General features: G+C 38.0%; 2 protein-coding genes and 2 non-coding genes across 4 annotated transcripts; all 4 read left to right on the forward strand.

The window, feature by feature from the left end:
• Nucleotides 1–53: 53 nt before the first annotated feature.
• On the forward strand, nucleotides 54–11,938 carry mst1 (macrophage stimulating 1). Its single transcript, XM_077603819.1, has 18 exons — nucleotides 54–268; nucleotides 1,371–1,515; nucleotides 2,373–2,488; nucleotides 2,556–2,670; nucleotides 2,937–3,073; nucleotides 4,297–4,417; nucleotides 4,489–4,607; nucleotides 5,846–6,020; nucleotides 6,536–6,666; nucleotides 6,833–6,935; nucleotides 7,785–7,921; nucleotides 8,024–8,056; nucleotides 8,280–8,394; nucleotides 8,524–8,601; nucleotides 9,717–9,863; nucleotides 9,930–10,036; nucleotides 10,423–10,562; nucleotides 11,178–11,938. The coding sequence occupies exons 1-18, from the start codon at nucleotides 220–222 to the stop codon at nucleotides 11,337–11,339; spliced, it is 2,130 nt and encodes a 709-aa protein (XP_077459945.1). The 5' UTR covers nucleotides 54–219; the 3' UTR covers nucleotides 11,340–11,938.
• Nucleotides 11,939–13,485: 1,547 nt separating this feature from the next.
• On the forward strand, nucleotides 13,486–16,608 carry LOC144076027 (high mobility group protein HMG-I/HMG-Y). The gene is made up of 6 exons (XM_077603555.1): nucleotides 13,486–13,669; nucleotides 14,390–14,533; nucleotides 14,606–14,689; nucleotides 15,578–15,631; nucleotides 15,709–15,747; nucleotides 16,226–16,608. Exons 2-6 carry the CDS (start codon nucleotides 14,423–14,425, stop codon nucleotides 16,274–16,276), a joined length of 339 nt encoding a protein of 112 aa, XP_077459681.1. The 5' UTR covers nucleotides 13,486–13,669; nucleotides 14,390–14,422; the 3' UTR covers nucleotides 16,277–16,608.
• trnar-ccu (transfer RNA arginine (anticodon CCU)) lies at nucleotides 15,045–15,117 on the forward strand. The gene has a single exon. It is a non-coding gene; the product is annotated as a tRNA-Arg (tRNA).
• trnar-ccu (transfer RNA arginine (anticodon CCU)) lies at nucleotides 15,274–15,346 on the forward strand. Its single transcript has one exon. It is a non-coding gene; the product is annotated as a tRNA-Arg (tRNA).
• Nucleotides 16,609–16,897: the final 289 nt, after the last annotated feature.

Raw genomic sequence — 16,897 nt, forward strand, 5'->3', positions numbered from 1 at the left:
GATCCCCAGCGATTTTGTTTGTATGAAGGCTCTTTTGTTTAAATAAGGGCTCAGTGTCCAGTGTTTCATGTTCAGGAATCTTCTCCCTCGAAAAAGTCGTCTTTCCTCCACCTTTTATAAACTCTTCCTCCTATGGCACATCCCACTTCTTAAACCAAGGAAACAACACGAAGCAGATTGCTTTAATTTTTTTAATTGTCAAGTATTTGTCTTCCAACGATGCTGCTGCTGCTGTTGTGTTTTATTTTGACATCCGGACTCGTCACTGGTAAGTTTTCCTACATTTTTTACTGGATTGTTACTGTGTTTTAGTCACATTTGTAAGATAAGTATATAAACAGTGAATATATTATATGAACTACACTAACGGTGCTTTAATCATGTAAATAAATAGTCTGACGTCCAAAGGTTATGTTTGAGTGTGTGTTTGTGTGTGTGTTTGTTTGTGTGTGTGTTTGTGTGTGAACTTCATCTACACACACACACACACACGCAATATACATCCTATAAACTATATTAATAAATAACATTAATGATGTTGTAGCATTCGAGACAGTTCTGCTGTTTTTTTGGGTCATGATCAATCATGCAGAATTAACTCTTTATAGGGCATATGACTATTTTTGGTCATTTAAAAAATATATAAATAATACCAATATGCCGTCATATTTTGGATCAGGCCACAATATTAACATTTGGTGTGAAAATGTGAGCTAGATTACCCCAAATGACTCCTGGTCTAAATTCTAATTGTATTACAAGTCATTATTAATCATCATTTGTGTATATTTGTATTGCATGTGTCAAAGTGGCGGCCCGGGGGCCAAATCTGTCCCGCCGTATCATTTTGTGTGGCCCAGGAAAGTAAATCATGAGTGCCGACTTTCTGTTTTAGGATCAAATTAAAATGAAGAGTATAGATGTATATTACATTTCCTGATTTTTCCCTTTTTAATCAATAATTGTAATTTTGTAATCCATTTTTCTGTGTTTTTAGTTCAAAAATCATTTTGTAAAATCGAAAAATATATTTAAAAAAATCTAAAATAAACATTGTTTTAGATCTATAAAATACTGAATATTCCGGCCTTTTAATCCAGTTCTTTTAATCCATTTATAAAAAATAAAAATCTAAATATTATATCTAAAATGGTCTGACACCCTTGTTGTAATGGATAAATATATGTATAAATGAATAAAATGGTAACTACAATAAAAACAAAAAAATATGCAAAATCATTGCCTGTCAGGGACAACAACAGGCAACCATTTTTTTATTATTTTTTAATTGGGAGAACTTGCTCGCGGATATCCAATCCATTTTGACCGGGAGGGGCAAATAAAGGTTTGTGTGTTGACTTCAATCTCAGGTTACCGCAGTCCCCTGAATGACTTTCAACGCTCAGAAGGCCGAGAACTGGTCCCAGCTGCGTGGAACCTGGCCCACGTGATCACCTTGTCGGTTCTCAACTTGGAGGAATGCGCTTTCCACTGCTCCAATTCACTGGACTGCAGGTACACCATTTTGTCTGGTTGTTTCACGCTACTAAAATTTTCTGCCAACTTGAACATAGAACCAGCTAGAAAAGAAAGAAACCCAATATACAGCAATACCTTGACATATGAGTGCCCTATCCGTTTTTTTAATAGATATAAAACAATGTTTATTTTAGCTTTTTTTATATATTTTTAGATTTTACAAAATGATTTTTGAACTAAAAACACAGAAAAAATGGATTAAAAAATTACAATTATTGATTTAAAAAGGGGAAAATCAGGAAATTTAATATACATCTATACTCTTCATTTTAATTTAATCCTAAAACAGAAAGTCGGCACTCACGATTGACTTTCCCGGGCCACACAAAATGATGTGGCGGGCCAGATTTGGCCCCCGGGCCGCCACTTTGACGCGTGTATTGGACCAAGCAACATAAAAAAAAAAACTTTCTATCATGATATTAACATCAACTATTAATGAAAAATACAACCATCTTACCGCATTGTTGTTGTCAAAACAAGTGGATATAGATCTATAAAAAACAAGTTTTTTATAGATCTAAAACAATGTTTATTTTAACTTTTTTTAAATATATTTTTAGATTTTACAAAATGATTTTTGAACTAAAAACACAGAAAAAATGGATTAAAAAATGACAATTATTGATTTAAAAGGGGGAAAATCAGGAAATTTAATATACATCTATACTCTTCATTTTAATTTAATCCTAAAACAGAAAGTCGGCACTCATGATTGACTTTCCCGGGCCACACAAAATGATGCGGCGGTCCAGATTCGGCCCCCAGGCCGCCACTTTGACACGTGTATTACTGTAACAATCACATGCTAACGGCGTAATCGTCTCTTCTAGAGCGTTCAACTACGAAACGCGACCGACGGCCACGTGCAAGCACCTGCCCTGGGTCGGCGACGGCAGAAACGCCGACGTGAAGCGCAACGTCAACTGCGACCTTTACGAGAAAAAGGGCAAGAACCCAATCCGAATCGTCGTGTCATTACATGTGTTTACAACCACACATTTCCCGTTTTGCAGTTTACATCCGCAAGTGCATCGTGGGTAAAGGCGAGAGCTACCGGGGAAAGGTTTTCACCACTCGAAGTGGACTCACCTGCCAGCAGTGGTGGTCCAAGTTCCCCCATGACCACAGGTAAGAACTACAAAATAATTTAAAGTGATACATACCTGTCAACCTCTGCCGATAACTGCCCTTATAAATGATTATGATTCCCCTTACAACCCCCCCAAAAACCTTACAAACACCGTACGACGAGTCGTACGGTGTTTGTAAGGTTTTTGGGGGGTTTGTAAGGGGAATCATAATCATTTATAAGGGCAGTTATCGGCAGAGGTTGACAGGTATGGTGATAGCTCCTTTTTTTGGAGTTCCCAGTGACTTAGTGGTGACGTGTTCAGGTGGCCGCTGTTGCCTAGCAACGGCTTGGAGTTGAACTACTGCCGGAATCCCGATAACGATCGCATCGGGCCGTGGTGTTACACAACTGATCCCGAGCGGCGTTATGAGAGCTGCAGCATCCCTCAGTGCAAGGATGGTAAGGATAATAAAAAGGCAAAATTAAATTAAATTCAACTTGTCCAATTTTAGCTTCATTAGAAAGAATCTAACGCTGGAGTCAGAAAAATTATATTTTGCCTAACAAGTTAGCCTGCAAAACAACACTAAAACCAATTGAAATCTTTTTGCACGGCAACGCGCTCGTAACATAACATAAACAAATTTAAATTAAATTGGATTACGATGCAGACACACTCAAAAATAAGTTGAATCTAACCTAATACTAAACTTAATTCTAATTTAGTTTGACATTTTGATACCTTTCTTCTCCCGGGTTGGCTCTATTGGCTCCGCCTCCAGCCTGACTTTCAGATGCAACCTATCGAGGGTTGTTTGCTTTTGTCTTCCCTTCAAAATATTCCCAAAATGATGCACACAAATGTCCTCACAATAGGATAACGCACAACTACTTGCCAACGAGAAGTAGTATGTACTCCTCTCGTATTAGCGAAAAAGCTCCGCCATTCGCACTGACTAACGGGGAAAAAAACACTGAAAAAATGCAAGGCTCCGCCCAGTGCTCGTAGAGACATTACACGAGGGAGTTGCGTGTTGTGTATTTATTGTAATTCTTACTTTTTATCATATTATGAATATACAAATTAGCGGTGTAATGTTCTTAATGCTTAACATTGATAAAAGTACACATTCATATCCAAGTTAAAAAATCATACTATGCCAGATTTATTTTTAAATAATTATAAATAATATAAATATAAATAATGTAAATATAAATAATTTAAACATAAATAACATAAATATAAATAATTTAAAAATAAATAATATAAATATAAATTATTTGAATATAAATAATATAAATAATTTAAATATAAATAATTTAAATGTAAATAATATAAATATAAATAATTTAAATATAAATAATATAAATATAAATTATTTTTTAAAAAGCACAAATAAATTTACAGTCATTTTAATCCTTCAAATTTTTCTTCTTGCAACACTGAAAATAAGCAGAAAATCAGCAAAAAGTACAATGGGATTTTCCAAAATAACATAAAACAAGAAGTCCCCCCATGGTAAAAAAAAACATAAATATGTGATTCCGCAAAAGCCGAACCACAAATATGTGGCAGCAAATTCATATTTTTTCTAATGAAATCCCCTGTATATCTCACAAAATTGCTATATTTCATGCAATTGTATAGTTTTCCCTCCAGTAAAATCACTATACTTTTGCAGAGGTTTGCATCACCTGCAACGGCGAGGACTACCGAGGACAAGTGGACACCACCGTGAGCGGCAAGGAATGCCAACGTTGGGACCAGCAATACCCTCACCAACACATCTACCAGCCTGAAAAGTGCTCGTCCCTTTTTCCCCCAACGTAAAGACCGTTTGACTCCGCCTTGTTATGACACATCCTTCCCTCAGATACCCCGACAAAAGCCTGGACGACAACTACTGCCGTAACCCGGACGCCTCGCCGGTGCCGTGGTGCTACACCACGGATCCCAACGTGGAACGGGAGAGCTGCGAGATCAGAAAATGCAGTAAGATCCCATCATATAATGTTGTAATATCCATAATATAATGATTTGTTAGCAAAATTTGGAAGATTTCATGACTTCAAAACATGGGATTTCCCCCAAACTTGCAACAGAAGTTGCGCAACTGCAACTTTGGAGTTCCCAGTGAACCCTTCGCTTGGGTCATGGGGGAGGGGTGTCGAAGTTGCAACAACTAGTAACATAGTTGAGTCTGCGTGATTGCAAGAAGAAAGATTGGAACGATTATAACAAGTGTTTTTTTTAACTTTAAAGCCGACCTCTACTTACGAAATTCATTGATTCCAGATTTTTTTTCGGAACTTGAATATTTCGTAAGTAGAGCAGTACTGTATATGTAAATTCCGTAAAAAGGACTATCAACTCCACCCTAGTAACGTAGTTGAGAGGCTACGTGCTTGTAAGAGGAAAAATTTGAACGATTATAACGAGTGTGAATTTATTTGTACTTTTTTAAAAGTCTGGCATAGCGGATTTCCATCATATGATTTCTTAACTTGGATATAATTGTGTATTTTTTATTTTTTTTACTATATATTGCCCGCGATGCAGTATTTGATGTAGCAAAAGTGCTACTTTTACCTTTAAAGCTGTACCTCTACTTACGAAATGAATTGGTTCCAGATCTTTTGGAATATTTCGTAAGTAGAAAAGTACTTTATATGTAAATCCCGTAAAAAATACTCCCAACTCAACCCTTTAAAAATGATCAGGTCCCAATTTTGCATGAAAGAAGCGGGAAACAGACAAAAATGATTGGTTCCAGATCTTTTGGAATATTTGGTAAGTAGAAAAGTACTTTATATGTAAATCTCGTAAAAAATACCCCCAACTCCACCCTTTAAAAATGATCACTGTCCCAATTTTCCATGAAAGATGCGGGAAACAGACAAAAATGAAAGAAAATTATTAATGTAATTAAATTAATAACAAGCATGCAAAAACGTGTTCTATTCATGAAGATGTAGCTGTTGATGATGACGAGAGGGCCTATGTCCGATTATTATTATTATGTAGTAGTAGTACACTACAGTAGCTCGAGGCATTCTTAAGTAGAGTTACGACTGTATTTTTAATCATTAGAGCTTCATAATAATAAATTATTTAAAAAATTGAACGGTCAGGAACTCAGGAGATCCAATGAATTGCATGCAAGCCATTAACAAGTTAGTTACCCGTAATAAAGCCACTTTGAACATCCTTCCCCCGTGGTTTGCCCTCAGCCGAAGTGCGGGTGGAAAAGCGTCAACGCTCCAGCTTCACGACCAACTGCTTCCGCGGGCGCGGCGAGGACTACCGCGGCAGGGTCAACGAGACCACGTCCGGCATTCCCTGCCAGCCGTGGGACGCGCAGTATCCTCACGAGCATCCTTTCTACCCCAACACGTACGAATGCAAGTGAGTGTCATCTTTTCACACTCATTTCCATTTTGAATGCCTGTTTTGCTCTATTCTGCTTTTAATGCCAATGATAATTTTATATGACTATCATCACGACACCATGAGTCTTCTTTTTTTAACACATCTAAAAACAAAGTGTGGGTACTTCAGAGACCTTTGTAGCACACCAAGATAAATCCAGTTGATGTCCTGGCAGTTTTGGGCCATTTTGAGGTTCCTTATTGGGTGCCATTGAAGGCACTGTTTTGTACCTTACCTGTCAACTTGTAAGTTTTTCCCGTATTTTATATGTTTTTTTATCATTTCAAATTGTGTACGCCGTATAACAACTTTTGTACGGATTTTTTAAAGTAAGTTTTTTGTAAAACTGATCTCGTTTTAGCCATTTTGGCTCTAATCCGGATTGTGTCATAGTCAAACTGCTTTGGAAAAAAAAAAAATGATAAAAAAGGTAAAGGGGACACTTTACAGGAGAAATTGATGTTTTAAAAACGTCCACTGCTGCCTTCTAGGGGCTTGGAAGAGAATTACTGCCGTAACCCAGACGGATCGGAGGCCCCGTGGTGCTTCACGTCTTTGCCAGAGATGAGGACGGCACTCTGCCTGCAGATCAAGCGTTGTGCGGACGATGTCGACGCGGAAGGTACGGCAAAAAAATCCAATACCATAGGCATCATCTTAATGACTCTCAATAGGAAAATTCCAGTTTTAGTGGTGCACAATGGCACAAAAATGATGATGTTAAATAAAATTTAACCCGATGATGTATCCTTTCCTCATTTGATATTATTTTGTTATCTCACATTCAGATTGCTACCATGAAAATGGAAGAAACTACCGAGGCATGGTGCGAAAAACTCGCAAAGGCATCACCTGCCAAAAGTGGAATGTCAACACACCTCACCGCACCAAGTAGGAATATCCAATATTTAAAGTATTTCATGTACTTTATAGACAACTTGCATTAAAAGTCAAAATCTGTGGGGCAATCGAAGGAATTGGCATTGATGTTCCACAATTTAGGGAGGTTTATGTTAAGATTAAGATAGGTTAACCTTATTGAAACAGTTAAGTGATTGTAATTTGGCAGATTAGATAGTTTTAAATCCATCAAAAGGAATACAATTGTGTTTATAAGCAGGTTATTACAATTCAATTGAGTTAAACACACAAAAACAAGAAAATGTTTCATACTGGGAATTAAAATACAAAATTCATTTTGTGTTTTTAACACCCACTAGCTTAATGCTAATACAAATGGAAAACCTCATTCACCCGCTAATGACAATTAGCATGCAGTTGCCTTTTTCAGCTCTCAAAACAATGACTTTATAAGTGAACAAAAAGTATCATTTGTTGTTGCGTTTGTGACATTTAACCAACTAAACATTGAGGATGTAAAGTGTTTGTAATTTGGAAGATTAGATTGTTTAAATTTAGTGTTTAAGATGGTTATTATAATTCAATTGAGTTAAACACATGTAACCAAGAAAATTTTGCATACTGTGAGTTAATATACAAAATACATTTTGTCTTCTTAACACCCATTAGCTTAATGCTAATACAAATTGAAAACCTCATTCACCCGCTAATAACAATTAGCATGCAGTTGCCTTTTTACCTCTCAAAACAATTATATGTGAATAAAATGTTTAATCACACTGTCATTCTAAACAAGTAAAGATAAAAAAAGCATAAGCTTATGCAAAAAATTAAAATGGGGACTCTTTCCATTTCATTTTCTTGCATTTTATTCTCCAGAATAAATCCCAGAACGCATCCTGAGGCTAACTTGACTGAGAACTACTGTCGCAATCCAGACGGAGACCAACACGGTCCTTGGTGCTACACCATCGACCCCAAAACTGAATTTGACTACTGTGCCATCAAGCAATGCGGTCAGTACTCTTGTAGTTTTTACGTATACACTTTTTATTTCATTTTATTTTATTTTGAATGACCACAAAGCTCTAAATAAATTCTCCAAATCTTTCAACCAGCTGGAGAAAGAACCCCCCTCACAGAAGCAGTCGGTATGTAGATGAATCCTACATTTCGTTGTTTAGATTAGATGAGATTAGATAACTTTATTCATCCCGTATTTGGGAAATTTCACTGTCACGGTAGCAAGAGGGTGAGAATACAGACACAGCAAAAGATATTTTAGATATCATCTGAATACGAACTCACTGGCCGCCATTGACGGCGAGTAGGCGGAGAATAAATTGACGTGGGTTGCCATTTTCGCCCAAACAGAGAAGGTTGAGTTCAGCGAGTGTGGGAAACGAGAGGACCGCTTCCAGAGAAGCAGGTTACGCATCGTAAACGGCGTTCCTGGGAACTCGCCGTGGACAGTTAGCCTCAGAGACAGGTACGTTGGCCTCCGTGGAAAAATGTCCTTTTGGTTGGTTAGTTCGGGATGAAAACCTGCACCCCCTGCAACCCTTTGTGGAATAGTTTTCCCACCCCTTGCTTTAAATGCTCGCTCTCACCCCGACAGGAAAGGAAACCACTTTTGCGGCGGCGCCATGGTGGACGCCAGATGGGTGATCAGCACAAAGCAGTGTTTCTCTTCCTGGTAATTTACAGTGACCCATTTTTTATTTAAACGAAGGTTTGGGCATCATTGAATAAAAGTAGTGCTTCCTGATGACGGTATTTTAAGTATTTTACCATTTGCATTTTTATCTCGGACAAATTTTTCCTTCAAATTGGGTTACTGTATTTTCTCGCATATAAGCCGTATTTGTTGCTTAAAAAATGATGACTGAATTGAGGGTTATATGCACACAAATTAGACTTGACATGCACGAAACTGCAAAGACAAAACGCCTTAATGCAAGACGATGCGGCCGATATGGTCATTTATTTCAAAATAGAGAAAAGGTAAACAGATAAAACGCTAAACAACATTTATTTTGACGGCTATGAATGAAATTCAAGAAATAAATAAACCGTATCTTGCATAAAATGTGAAAAAACTCGCTTACTTGTGCCTGCCATTGCTTGCTCTGGGCGCTGCCATCTTACTTTTCGGACACACTTCCTGGTTGTACTGGTCACGTGACTTCCTTTTTGAGTTTGTCTACGTGCAATGTACAATCCAGAAATCGATTTATACAGTATCTCAGAAATGCCATGTACGATGATTTTTCTTAAGATTTTCCCCTCAAAGTAACACATTTGTACTCCCTATTAAAACCATGAATATGGAGGGTAAAATTGTGAATCAGGGGGCGGCTTATACGAGAGAAATTGTAAAATTCAACGATTTTATGGCAATTTTGAGGGTGCGGCTTATACGCGGAGGCGGCTAATATGGGAGAAAATACAGTACGTACCATCATTACAAGAAAAACAATAAGAAAAAAATGATAATACTTTTTAATGGAAGCTATTAGTTCTTCTCTGCCTATTTTTTCTTACTGTGATGTAAAAGTATTATTAAAAGAAAAACTGTATCAAAAGTTGGTTTGGATAGTGTATGAAAATTGACAAAAACGATGATGTTAGGCTGAATTTGGCCATCATTTCTGCCCCCTTGCTAAAGTAACATTTACAAAATATGTTTTTTTTAACTCTCTGATGGTTATACCACAAGAATTTATCTCTGAATCCAAGAGAAGTATTTTGGGAACATTTTGAAAAAGTTGACGTAATTTGACTCATTTTTTTCTGTCCATGTGAGCACAGCTATGTGGATCTGCCCGGCTACTCGGCCGTGATGGGCACCTTGTACCGCGACCCGCTGGACGGCGAACCCGGCGTGCAAACCATTCCCCTCACCAAGATTGTCTGTGGACCCTCTGAGTCGCAGCTAGTCATGCTGCAGCTAGAATCGTGCGTACACCATTGCTTAAACACACACACACACCATCTAATTTTCTCCCATGTGTGAATCTATAGGCCGGCTCAGTTTAACGAGCGCGTCTCCCAGATCTGCCTGCCTCCCGAACGCTACATCGTGGCCGAGGGGACCATTTGCGAGATCGCAGGGTGGGGCGAGACCAAAGGTAAGTCCTAAAACTCCTTGGTGGACATCATAATTTATGGATTGAATTGACTATATGGGTTATTTTATAGATTTATAATAGCGTTGCATCGATAACGCACCAACATGACGGCGAGTACTAAGAAAATAATAGGCCGATTTAGTCTCCAACTTCTGATTCCCCTACCCAAGATGGCCCCCAGTTACGTACGCTGCCGTACAAAAAAAAAGGGGGCGAGTTCGTCGCCCTTCCCAAGACGATGATAGACGTCCGATCCGTATATTTTTATACTGTGATATTATTTAGGTAGATATTTAGTTTTTTTGTTTGTGATGAAAGAAGGGATTTTTGATCAAACTAAATGTATTAGTGGTGTGGTGCTTTATATTGTATATTGTTCTTTGAAGGCACTGGGGACGAGACCGTCCTGAATGTGGCACAGATTCCGGTTCTCAGCAATAAGGACTGCAACAAATACTTCCGAGGTCGGGTTCGGGAGAACGAGATGTGCACCGGCTCCTTCCAGGGAGGGGTGGGAGCCTGCGAGGTGGGTGCCATTACAACATTTTATTTTAAATCAGGGCTGTCATGTAGGCCGGATCAGTTTATTTTTGGTTTAAGTGCCGTATTTTCTTGCATATAGGCCGTATTTGTCGCAAAAAAAATGATGACTGAATCGAAGGTACAGCTTATATGCGCACAAATTAGACCGAAAAAATGATTTGAGAGACGAGTTAATTGACATAAGAGCTCGGTCTCGCAACGCATTAAGCTCGTATCTCAAAGTATTACTGCAAGGGCGTCAAACTCGGGTTGGTTTAAATCAATAATTGTCATTTTTTAAATCATTTTTTTCTGTGTTTTTAGTTCAAAAATCATTTTGTAAAATGTAAAAATATATTTTTAAAAAAAGCTAAAATAAACATTGTTTTAGATCTATAAAAAACAGAATATCCAGGGCTTTTAATCCAGTTCTTTTAATCAATTTATATATAAAAAAATCTAAATATTATATCTAAAATGGTCCGGCCGACATGAAATCGAGTTGACGTTAACGCGGCCCACGAACCAACCCGAGTCTGACACCCCTGTTCTAAATCAACCATGAAAGTTATTTTTTTTTAAATCTAGTTGAGATTTTATTCTATCTACCGTTCCACAGAGAGACTACGGCGGCCCATTGGCGTGCCAGACCCACGACTGTTGGGTCCTGGAGGGCGTGATCATCCCCATGCGGCGTTGCGGGCACCCGGGCCAACCTAGCATTTTCATCCGCGTCTCGGTCTACGTGGACTGGATCAAGAAGGTCATGGGCTTCTCCTAAAGGGGGCGGAGTTTCATTCCATGTGTGCTTCATTTCAATAGGCAAGAAGATTTTACATGCGAGTGTTTTGAGTTGAGAGCAAGCCTCGGAACCAATTTAACTTGGCAGTACTTTACTTTGCTTTAGCGTACGCACTAACTTCAAGTGAATGGAGCCCCAAAGTCCCTTCTACTTTAGACCCTCCCCCAAAAAACGAAATCCCCCTCCAGTGGGTCTTTTGATGGCGGCCCCCCCACCTTCTAAAGACACGCCTTTGTGTCTAACGCCGCACTGTATGCGCTGCACATTCTTTCTAGTTCTATAGGAGGATTTTTGCAAGCCGTCGTCGTTGAGCCAACGGAATTCCGCTAAAACAAACCACCAGATCAGGAGTCCCCCAAAAAGAATCCTTGCGGCCCCCACTTTTCCATTTTTTTTTTTTGCCTTCTTCCGTATGCCTGACAGTCAAATGCAAACGTAGTTTTTATTATTTTTATTTTTTGTTTATGGTAATGATACTTATAAGTGCGTGCTTTCAATTTCGCTTGCCACATGTCGTTCATGTTTGGGTGTGCTCACATTTTTTTTCTTTAATAAACATATGCTGCCGATAAAAAATATGCAAATGTGTACTGTAATTTGTTAATAATGGCTCCAATATAACCATGGATTTTAATATTTTTGCAAACTAAATTGTTAACTCCAATTCAGTGACCTAAAATTGGCGCTTCCTTATAGAATTGGTTAGTTTGACACACAATCATCCAGTAAAAAATTTAAAAATATATGTACCGTATTTTCTCGCTTATACGCTGAATTTGTCGTCAAAAAAATAATGACTGAATGAAGGGTACGGCTTATATGCGCACAAATTAAACTGCAAGTTGACAAAGACGAAACGCCATAACTTAAGACAATGCGGCCGATATGGTCGTTTATTTCAAAATAGAGAAAAGATAAACAGATAAAACGATAAACTAAATTTATTTTGACGTCTATGAATGAAAATCAAGACAAAAATCAACCGTATCTTGCACAAAGAATTTTAAAAAACTCACTTACTTGTGCCTAACATTGCTCACTCAAAGTGACTAATTTTACCGTAGTTCATCGTAGACTTGGTGAAAACTAGAGCACTACGGACACACTTCCTGGTTGTACTGGTCACATGACTTCCTTTTTGAATTTGTCTACGTGCAGGCAACACTCTTTTAGGAACATGCAATTCAAAAATCGATTTATAGAGTATTTCAGAAATACCACGTGCGATGATTTTTCTTAACGGACACACTTCCAATAGTTGTTAAGGCTGATCCAAGGTCTTGCGGTCGATCATTAAAATATCAGCCTTGTTACCTGCATAATGTGAACCTCATGCTATTATTGCACCCAGAGACTTGGTGAAAACAAGACCGCTACGGACAAACTTCCTGGTTGTACTGCTCATGTGACTTCCTTTTTGAATTTGTCTATGTGCAGGCAACACCCTTTCAAAATGGGCAATCCCGCAATCTATTTATACATTATCTCAGAAATACCATGTGCTATAATTTTTCTTCAGATTTTCCCTTCAAAGTAGCACATTTGTACTCCCTATTAAAACCACGAATATGGAGTGAAAATTCTGAATCAGGGGGCGTCTTATACGAGAGAAATTGAATAATTCAATAATTTTACGGCAATTTTAAGGGTACGGCTTATACAAGGAGGGGGCTCATATTCGAGAAAATACTGTATGTGTTTATATCACTTAAAGCAGTTCAAATTTCAATTTAGGCGTGTAATTTGAACTGTACATTTATTTTGGTTAACATTACTTATACAATTTAATGTTTTTTCCCCTCAAAATGTTTCATATATATTTATAGAGTCTGCTAACCTCATGTTTCTTTTGATTTGCCCTTATACAAAGTTTATTGTTCATTGTGCATTTAATGTATGCAAAAAAATATATAAATTTTTGCAGACTATGGCCCCATAAAAGATACTTAAAACTTTTTTAGGGTTTTGTGGACTATACAACTTGATGTGGCCCCCACTCACACAAATGGGTGAATTAAGTTTCGGACCCTTGCTATAGAACTCAACTGGGTGGCCACACAGCCATTTGGGGGCGTGGTTGTCTTTTGGCCACGCTCCCTGTAGGCGCTAACATGCTTTAATTGAGAAAGCATGCCATACCATACAAGAGGACACAGGGTTTTTCTGGATAAGAAAGACTTTGATTGGATTCTATTCGTGTCATGTTTTAAGTGAGAGGGCATCAAACACGTTACAGATTTTTTTTTAAATATATTTTTTTGTTAGTGTGGTGCCAGCATCCAACAGGTGAAGCTGCAAAGACAATTGTGGTAAGTTGAAAAGACCCCCTGCTTGCCTACTGGAGTGCACTTTTATGGGATTTTTATAGTGATCCTCCAATTTTAGGCAATTTCTAGCTGGTTTGATCGAGAAAAATGTCTTGAAATTTGAGGTTTTTGGCATGAGGTTGTTATTTGAAAATGACTTTTTTGTGTTGTTTCATTGGATGTTGTGGTCAAGTCCAATTGGGAGAAATTATGTCAGTCTTTGGTTCGAGTTTTCATTGTATTTGTTCATTTTTATATGTGCTGGTATTAGATTTTGTATTTTTTTTACTGTATCTTCTCTTTTTCTTGGACGATTGATGGTTTTAATTTTATTTTTTAATTGCATTTATATAGGATAGGGGTGTCAAACTTGTTGGGCCAGGGCCAATTGCGGCCCCCAATTGACATTGTATAATTTGTTTTGCATGTATTTTGAGATGGGCCACAACATAGTTTCAAATAAAATAATGAATTCATTGATTTCTCTATTGGGGGCGGGGTCAATCATTTAATCAGTAAATTGTATATATTGATTAATTTATATATTTATTTATTTAAACTGCAAATTAAAAAATACTCTATATAGAATTCTAAAAAATATATATATACAATAAGGGGGGAAAAAATAAAAATGGATGTATGTATGCACTGTTACCATTTAATGTAAAATTATGTGTTATCTTTGTGCTTTTTTTGCATGTTTTTCTTTGCTTTTGTTCCCAGCAAGCCCAGTTTCGATGCCCACACTCCCAAAACATGAGTAGTAGTGGTCCCAACGAGTCGTCTTCTCCCCGGGGCAGCAGCCCACAGTCGGGGGTTGAGCCTCAGCAGCGCAAGGGTCGAGGTCGCCCACGCAAGCAGCATCTGGTAGGACAGCCTTGATTCAAAAAATAACATATTTAAATTTAGATTTAAGTTATTAGTCATGTTTCTGTGCAGGCACCTGTTGGACCACCGACTCCAAAGCGACCAAGGGGAAGACCCAAAGGCAGCAAGAACAAAGGGCCTAAAACTACCCTTAAGGTTAGGTTTTATTTTGCTGTGGAAAAAAATGTTTGTCACTTGATCATGGTTGCATTTCGATCAATTTGATTGGCTCGTGGCTTAACTACTTGATTGAGCCAATTAGTGTATCGTTACTCACTGAACAGGCAATATTTTAAGACGGCGCAAAACTTACGAATTCCTGGATGGTAACGTGAAGAAATTGCAAAATGTTGGTGCAATTTTTTTGCAGAAAAATACGTAAAATTTTGCTAAATTTCAATTTAAATGAATTTTATTGATAATGGATGACAAATGGAGAATTTATGATGACCCAAAAACTGTCACTCTGATGAATATGCCTTTGATATATTCATATTTTAATATGTATCTGGCCCTAGTGGCCTAATGGATAAGGCACTGGCCTCCTAAGCCAGGGATTGTGGGTTCGAGTCCCATCTGGGGTGTCTAATTTTACAATGTTCCCACTTAAATTGGCATGGTGGTCAAGTGTTAATCATATCTGCCCTATATCGATTTTTCCGGGTACTCCTCTGATGACACAAAGGCACTCTGATGAATATGTCTTTAATCATAACAGCATTATTAATCATATTTGTCAGGCCCCAGTGGCCTAATGGATAAGGCACTGGCCTCCTAAGCCAGGGATTGTGGGTTCGAGTCCCATCTGGGGTGTACTTTTTTATTCCTGTTCTAGTAAATTTACAATATTTACGCGTGAATGGTTGTTTGTGATTGGCTGGCAACTATTCTGAATATTTGGTAGTACCCAAAAGTTATCTGGGATAGGCTCCAGCACCCCAACGATCCTTGTGATGGATAAGCGGAAGGGAAAATTAATTAATAAATGCACTTTAAAATCCTTCATTTTTAAAGTAACTTTCAGTTTTTTTTTGTCTTTGGAAGGAAATCGAGCCGCCGGCCGGAAAAAGACGACCTCGAGGGCGACCGAGAAAATGGGTATGACGGACAAACGGCATAATCTGATTCCTACCCGTCTTTTTAAACCACCACGTTACGTCTGATTCTTTTTCCAGCTGCAGAAAGTGGTTGAAAAAGGAAGTGAAGAACAAAAGGTGAGATTGCTTGAGAAGAAAAAAACGTACAAGACGATCCTCGGATTCGAACAAAATTTCTCAAATGCGAGGCAGACCAGATAACCGCAACGACGAAAAAAATACAAAAATACAAAAGTCAGTTTGAATATTCACTGCCGCGTTTTCAGTCCGAAAAAAAACGTCCTTATTCATTTTGTGAATGAACCAGAAATTGCACAACCCAAAAGCGACAGGTCGCCAAATCAGTCAATCCAAGACATCCGCCAAAACGCTTGAAGAAGCGAAACCGTTGAGAGAGACGACCTTCTTTTTTCAGCCTCGAATGCGTGTAAAGAGGAAGAATGACTCGATGGACCGAGTTCAGCTTGGTTTTCATCCGGCTGCCTCGGTTTCCTGACATAACTGACTCTCGACGAAACTACCAAGTCATTCGCGCGGATTTCTCGTGTCGATTCGCCGTTTGGCGGTGTGGTCACGTGACCTTTGTTTTCTCCAGGTGCGCTCGGGGGAAGGGGACCGGTCTCCGTCTCAAGAAGAAAGCCAGTAAAGCCTAAATCGGCGAGGAAAATGACAAATCACCCTACCTAGAGGTTTGGTCTAAACAAGGGGTGTCAAACCCAGTTTGGTTGGCGGGCCACATTCATGGTGACCAGATCTCATGTGGGCCGGACCATTTTAGATAAAATATTTAGATTTTTTTTTTAATAAATGGATTAAAAGAACTGGATTAAAAGCCCTGAATATTCAGTTTTTTATAGATCTAAAACAATGTTTATTTTAGCTTTTTTTAAATATATTTTTAGATTTTACAAAATGATTTTTGAACTAAAAACACAGAAAAATTGATTAAAAAATGACAATTATTGATTTAAAAGGGGGAAAATCAGGAAATTTAATATATATCTATACTCTTCATTTTAAGTTGATCCTAAAACAGAAAGTCGGCACTCATGATTTACTTTCCCGGGCCACACAAAATGATGCGGCGGGCCAGATTTGGCCCCCGGGCCGCCACTTTGAAAACTTTTTTTCTTAGTAAGGGAAAACATCTAATAATCATTTGTTTTTCATTTCAAATGGAAACATTTTTTTAAATTATATTCAATATTAAAGTCGAAAACCGAAAATATTTTTACATATTTATTTTTAGATTTTACAAAATGCTTTT

Source organism: Stigmatopora argus, chromosome 6, assembly GCF_051989625.1.
Source record: "Stigmatopora argus isolate UIUO_Sarg chromosome 6, RoL_Sarg_1.0, whole genome shotgun sequence".
In the NCBI taxonomy this organism is placed as follows: domain Eukaryota; kingdom Metazoa; phylum Chordata; class Actinopteri; order Syngnathiformes; family Syngnathidae; genus Stigmatopora; species Stigmatopora argus.

What these genes read in the sequence shown, in the direction of transcription:
- mst1 (XM_077603819.1), top strand. Translation starts at nt 220, where the DNA reads ATGCTGCTGCTGCTGTTGTGTTTTATTTTGACATCCGGACTCGTCACT. An exon ending in TCCAATTCACTGGACTGCAG is followed by an intron (nt 1,516 to 2,372) that starts GTACACCATTTT and finishes CGTCTCTTCTAG; the next exon opens with AGCGTTCAACTACGAAACGC. An exon ending in ACAGTTAGCCTCAGAGACAG is followed by an intron (nt 8,395 to 8,523) that starts GTACGTTGGCCT and finishes TCACCCCGACAG; the next exon opens with GAAAGGAAACCACTTTTGCG.
- LOC144076027 (XM_077603555.1), top strand. Translation starts at nt 14,423, where the DNA reads ATGAGTAGTAGTGGTCCCAACGAGTCGTCTTCTCCCCGGGGCAGCAGC. An exon ending in GAGGGCGACCGAGAAAATGG is followed by an intron (nt 15,632 to 15,708) that starts GTATGACGGACA and finishes TTCTTTTTCCAG; the next exon opens with CTGCAGAAAGTGGTTGAAAA. An exon ending in AAGGAAGTGAAGAACAAAAG is followed by an intron (nt 15,748 to 16,225) that starts GTGAGATTGCTT and finishes TGTTTTCTCCAG; the next exon opens with GTGCGCTCGGGGGAAGGGGA.